This window comes from Eurypyga helias, unplaced genomic scaffold (assembly GCF_000690775.1).
Source record: "Eurypyga helias isolate BGI_N326 unplaced genomic scaffold, ASM69077v1 scaffold11863, whole genome shotgun sequence".
In the NCBI taxonomy this organism is placed as follows: domain Eukaryota; kingdom Metazoa; phylum Chordata; class Aves; order Eurypygiformes; family Eurypygidae; genus Eurypyga; species Eurypyga helias.
In genome coordinates, this window is record NW_010239286.1 from 8,857 (window position 1) to 14,851 (window position 5,995).

At 37.8% G+C, this 5,995-nt stretch overlaps 1 protein-coding gene across 1 annotated transcript in view; it reads right to left on the reverse strand.

Moving 5' to 3' along the window:
* Positions 1-5,090, reverse strand: part of PACSIN2 (protein kinase C and casein kinase substrate in neurons 2) — a 9,149-nt gene extending 4,059 nt beyond the window's left edge. Inside the window, exons 1-5 of the mRNA XM_010148095.1 lie at positions 4,934-5,090; positions 3,944-4,179; positions 3,135-3,290; positions 1,904-2,079; positions 341-461 (exon numbers count right to left, since the gene is read on the reverse strand). Of these exons, the coding sequence (XP_010146397.1) occupies positions 341-461; positions 1,904-2,079; positions 3,135-3,290; positions 3,944-4,179; positions 4,934-5,027 (783 nt within the window). The 5' untranslated portion in view covers positions 5,028-5,090. The remainder of the gene's footprint in view (positions 1-340; positions 462-1,903; positions 2,080-3,134; positions 3,291-3,943; positions 4,180-4,933) is intronic.
* Between the last annotated feature and the right edge of the window lie 905 nt (positions 5,091-5,995).

Genomic DNA, 5,995 nt, shown 5'->3' on the forward strand with positions numbered 1-5,995 from the left:
TTGTAAAAGGTGCCTGATATAATCACCTCCAAAATTTAGGGGATGAGAAAAGCCCAAAGGAAATCAAGAAAAGAAAACTACTGACTTGTAAAACCAAAACCATTCACCGCTAGAAGCCTGAACTCAAGAGTTACACCAGATAGGAATATTACAAAAAACAAAGAGAACAGATAGATGTAAGAAATCTGGGGTTTAGGTACTCTGACCTTACGACTTGTAAAACCAAAACCATTCACTGCTAGAAGCCTGAATTCAAGAGTTACACCAAAAAGGAATATTACAAAAAGCAAAGAGAACAGATAGATGTAAGACATCTGGGGTTTAGGTACTCTGACCTTACCTCAAACTGAGGCCAATTCATTGACATCCCTGGACCTTGATTAGCTCTAAACCACCGCAAGTCTTCCACAGCATCTGCTGTTTTGATATTCTGTTCCAGTTCACGGTAAATATTTTTGTAGCTGAAAAACAAATTTGTCTTCGAATTTAGCATAACATTTAGAAACATGGCACGTCCCCATGTCAGATAAAAAAAAACCCTCACAGTTCACAATAGTATTGGAAACAGCAAGACAAACCTCTAAGAACTACGACAGACCTATTAAGTGCCTGTAAAACAGGAAGATCAGTCCAACAAGTAAGCTTACTGAAAGGTCACAGAAATGTAGAATCCTCATTTGCCACACTTTAGAATTATGACTCTTGTGTAAAGTAACTTAATCAGGTGTCATTAAATGTAGGGTTTACGTAAGAATGTATTTAAATTATTGAATGCCAATCTTGAAATTTCTTGAATTTAAAAGCTTGTCTACAAGACAGTAGAAACTGTTTTTATGATAAGTCCATATCATTCTATGAGAACTCCTGTCTTATCCTAAGAGAATTTTAAGTCATTATGGAGGTCTGTATCTGTAAAAAACAGGGCAGGGCTGTTTTCTGGACTCTGCTCTTCAGTATTATTAGTAGTACTAAATTTAAAAATCAAACTTTCTTTTGGGGGTTTATTCTACCCTTTTTATCTCTCTATTCAAAGATGCAGAGATAAGGAAACAAACAGCTACAATTGCTTTATCCCTAGTATTATCCTAAATAATTCTTCATTTGCCCTTTATTAACATACTGTAAGACACAAATCCTGAACCTCCTAAGTACCTTAAATCATTGCCTCTCCACTCAGTCATCTCCTACAGTCTCTCCCTCAACCCTGCCCTCTAAGTCAACTATTTCCTCATTTAGTCCTGTAGTTTCTTTCAACCTGATTAAACTGAATTCAAATGGGCAGCAATCCTAACTATCTATCTGCTCAGAGTAACAAGAACCTGTCTTCCACCGCAGGAAGTAAGAACTTTCAAGCACCCCAAAACGACAACGATGCTCAAGTGAGTAATCTTGTCCTTACCTACTGCTTGCTCTGTTTTTAACATTTTCTTTAACATTTATCCCCGAGTTAACGTAATTCCCCGAGACTGAGCACTCATATTTTAACAATAGATGTGTTTATGCTATGAAGTTCATGCTGTCTTACACTAATAAATTCTAGCTTGTTCTCCAATAAACATGCAAGTCACAATACACCAAAACCCTCCATTCCCAATCTTCAATTAAGCATTTCTTGATTCTGAGCTCCAAATCCTTTCTAATTGGCACACATCTGATTATAAAAATAAAACAAGAATGAGTGTTTCTTGGTTTAAGTGTTAAGTTAAATAAAACTAGCAAACGTTAGGGATAGATGCTAACCTGACCTCAGACAAAACAAAGAATTAAGCTGTTTCACTTACACTTTAAACAAATTGAAGCAACACATTAGAAATCAGATTCCCAACTCTGATCTATTTGAAGCATGGATTACTTTTCACTGAATAGTGTTAAACATCAATTTTGAAGTCTTACACAGTTTTACCTTGCAACATTAGACAAGTCAAGGTGTTTTTGGACTTCCAGTAACACTTCTCGAAAGAAACGTAAGCGTTTTTCCTCAAACTGCTGACACTGTTCAAATACCTGCTCCATGTTTTCCATATACTGAGGAGTGGCATTATCTAATTCTTTCAGTGATTTCTCATACTTTTCTTTTGTCTGGGAATAGAAAAAGCAAACAGTTAACAATGTATTTTATTACTACCCTACATAACAGACTTATCAATGCAGTAATGGCCAAGATTTAGACCAGAAGTTCCCAGGCTGCATTCTCTTTTCATGACCACAGCACCTATGCTAGGTCACGGCGAGAGTTATTTAACAAAACTGCAGAACAGTTACCATAAAGTTCTAAGCCTCTTTTCTGGCTTTTTAACAGAAACCATGACAAATGTTTATGCAACGCTAAAGATAAAAAACAAAGGAGCCAGAGAGTAGATCAGAGCAGGCAGCCTTTCAAGCTACAGGTCTCTTCAAGATCTCTGAATAATTCCAAAGTGTAGTCTTTTCCCCTTCAGTGATTTACACAGTCCACTGAGAGACACAACCAAAAAAACCAAACACTGTATCCATCCCTGTGAACGTAAACTGCATATGCAGTGAGCTCAGTTAACAGGTAGAGCCTCAGACTCTGCACTGATTTGCAGAAGTAGTCAAGATGGGAATTAAAAGCTCCCACCTGATCCAACAGCAGCCCTTCAGATCACAGAACAGCATCCTCAAAAGGAAAAGATGTCTTTAAAGAAGGTCACACAAGAAAAGCTTTTTGGTAGCAGCCCACTAAAGACAGAAACCAAACCGGGCCGAAGAATGGTATTTCCACAACTGTGTTTACTTTTATTTACATGACTCAGTTTATTTTCTTAAAAAAATACATCCTGCAGTCCAGCATGACTACAAGTTTAGATGTCAGCAAGCTTTCAGCACTCAACCCTCACCACTACATGAGTGGTGTCTCTCCTAGAAGTTGGCTTAATCTGCTTCCTTCCTTGCTGAAAGCACTTAGGTGGAATGGAAGCAATATGTTATCCTCTCTTCACAGAACGTGGCAATGACGTACATTTATTGAGAAAACTCTCTTGGTACGGGACCGTCACTGAACGTGAGCTGCACTGCACTCCGCAGCACATCAAGGAAGGGAATAAAAGCTGAAATATGCTTAAGCTACAGGTTAAAAATGCCGCGTATGAACCGTACGTTAGCATCAGTTATACCTTTAGCACGTCTTGTTTGCTTCTCTCCACTTTGTCTTGTAATTTCTTAAGTTGTTCAGGATTTAGTGCTGGGTCAGCTTTGCTGTTTGTTTCTCTGGATACTGCCAGTTTCTCCTCTTTGCAGGCCGCATGGTATGCTTTCTTTGCAGCTTCCACCTACAAAGTAGATTTGAATCTTTGCACCTGGGACAGTTTATGCAACAACCATCAACCGATTTGCTTAGCCTTATAATCATGTCACAATGAAGAAAGGTTTTGTTTCAGAATGTTCTCTTCTTTTTTTCATTTAGGTCAAGAAATGAACAATAGACAAGAATCAAAGTAAGGAAATTACTGTAATACTTATGAATTAGCATTCTCTCACCATACAAGAAATGTCACTCAGAACTTAGAGAAGTGTGGAACAGACTTAAGAAAAGTCCCCAAAAGAACATTTTTTCCTTTGCCCATGTTCTCCTGCTCCCCTTCTTTTACAAGCCTATTATTTAAGAATAATGTTGCACAAGGAGAAAAAACCCACAGACTTTTCCCCTGCTCATTTCTTTGAGCAATTTGTAATTTTCAAATGCATGAAATCAGATGCTGTTAAAATGATATAGCTTAAATTCCACTTTTTCCAGATTTTCACTGAAGTCAAGATTAGTAGAGACCAAAAGAAAAATACTCATTTTCAGAAGAGGACAGAAAGCAAGAGATCTTTTTGAGAAAGGAGGATCCAGCAGAGAGAATAGGGAGTTTACTCCCTATAGAGATATTAGACATTAATATATGGTAACACAGGATATCCAATACATAATCTACTGCTGTACCTCTTTCAGCTTTTTTGCCCAGGGTTTCTGAGCTTTCCTAAATCCATCTTCTGCTTCTTTGGTTTCCTTAAATCCTCCCATCATTTGCTTATGAAAGGCTTCCTTCTGCCAGTTCTTGATTTTTTCAAAGTCTTCATTCATCAGTGAACCTTTTACTTCTAGATGTAGTTCACTCACTTTTTCAGCTTCTGACATAAAAGCACACCAAGCCCTTTCTACTGTTCCATACTGTGGGCCTAAACACAACAGAAAGTGTCATTCTCAGTAACCATCACCCACATGGAACTTATATTCCCAAGAAACTACCTGAAGCTATTGACCTATATTTACTTGTAAACAGCAATATTGATGCAAACCTAGGAAAGGGAACGGTTTCTTTTCAGATAAATTTAGAATATTACAAATTTCTACACCAGGAGAAATAATATTCATTTAGTCTGGCCTCCTTCTCCCTGCACCATGATTCCCAGTACTCCACCTATTGGCTCCTCTTTGAACTGCCTTCAGTTTCTCAACATAGTTTTCGAAGCATGGATAACCAGGAAAGGACAAACTACTTCAGAATACATTACAGGGGTATCAGATCAGTCTTCCATTAGAGCAAGGCCTACCTCTGCTATTACTAGTCTTTCTCCCCCAGCCACTGCCCCCTAATTATTCAGGTACACTTTTCCAACTCTGTTCTATGTCATTACTTACCTAGAAAGAGCCAGTTCCCTAGAACTGAGTCTATCTGGATACTTCAACACTGGAGGCAAGATTCATCTGCTTCAGTAAGAAACAAGTAAACTAGCAAATGAGCAAGACTTTGCTTGTTTGTAATTAAAAAAGCTTGATTACTAGTTCCACTACCCAGCCTTATGCACAGACTCTGCTATAGACTAAAAAGTACAAAATCTCTACTTTGTACTTACCAAAACAAAGATATACAGAAATATTTTTTTTTCCCATTTGAGAAAGTTTTCAGAGTTCAAAATAAGAAGGCATTACCTTTTTCTACAAGCTGTTTCCATCTTTTGGCCCATTCTGTAAGCTGCTGAGCATAGACCTTCTCTATTCGTGCCCGTTCGTGAATACAATTCATAAGGTCATTGCAGAGTCTGTGACCGTCATCAATTCGTTTTACTGTTCGCTTGTAATTTCCAACCTAGAAAGAGACAAATACTTAACAATTCCTGCTTGAAAGCTCTGAAAAGACGACAAATCTTGAATTAACACAAATACTGTTAACTAGGAGCAAGATATTCTAATTACAGGACTTAATTCTAGCATAAGGTATTTTTCAGTCGATCTTAAAACCTAACTGCAACACCATCACAACAGCCACAAGTGCTCCTGTAAGTTAATTTTAAAAGTGAAAACTTTATTATATTTTATTAGTCCTGCAATGTAATTATGGGTAGTCATTACAATTGTTCTGCATTATTATTGCTCAGTAACATCTTACATAATCAAGATCACAGAATCATAGAATGGTTTGGGTTGGAAGGGACCTTAAAGCCCATCCAGTTCCAACCACCTGCCATGGGCAGGGACACCTTCCACTAGACCAGGTTGCTCCAAGCCTCATCCAGCCTGGCCTTGGACACTTCCAGGGATGGGGCATCTACAGGTTCCCTGGGGTTTAACACAAATTTATTTAACACAAATATATTTAACACAAATACAGTATTTCCATCTTCTGTGCTTCTTATTAAGTACTTAATGCCTTAATTTTATGCTGTGTTTAATATTTCAGGATTAATAAAGCTTCAAGGACATGCAAAGGAGTATTGCATCATCTCTATCAAGCATAATCATCATTTTTGTTTAAGAAAGCAGCATGGAAAAAGCACCACTGCTGTATATACAGTCGAAATCGGATGTGCCCTTTGTTACGGCTGTGCTTCACTGCTGAAAAAACTAGATAACTACTTCAAAAATACACTGTAAAACTTCATGTGGGAAGATACCGCCAGCAATGACATGGAGTTCCCATACCAAGAATCAACTTGCCAACTGTAAAGAAAAACACCAGAGTTGTACAATGTACAAGCTACAAAAGGAAGAGGG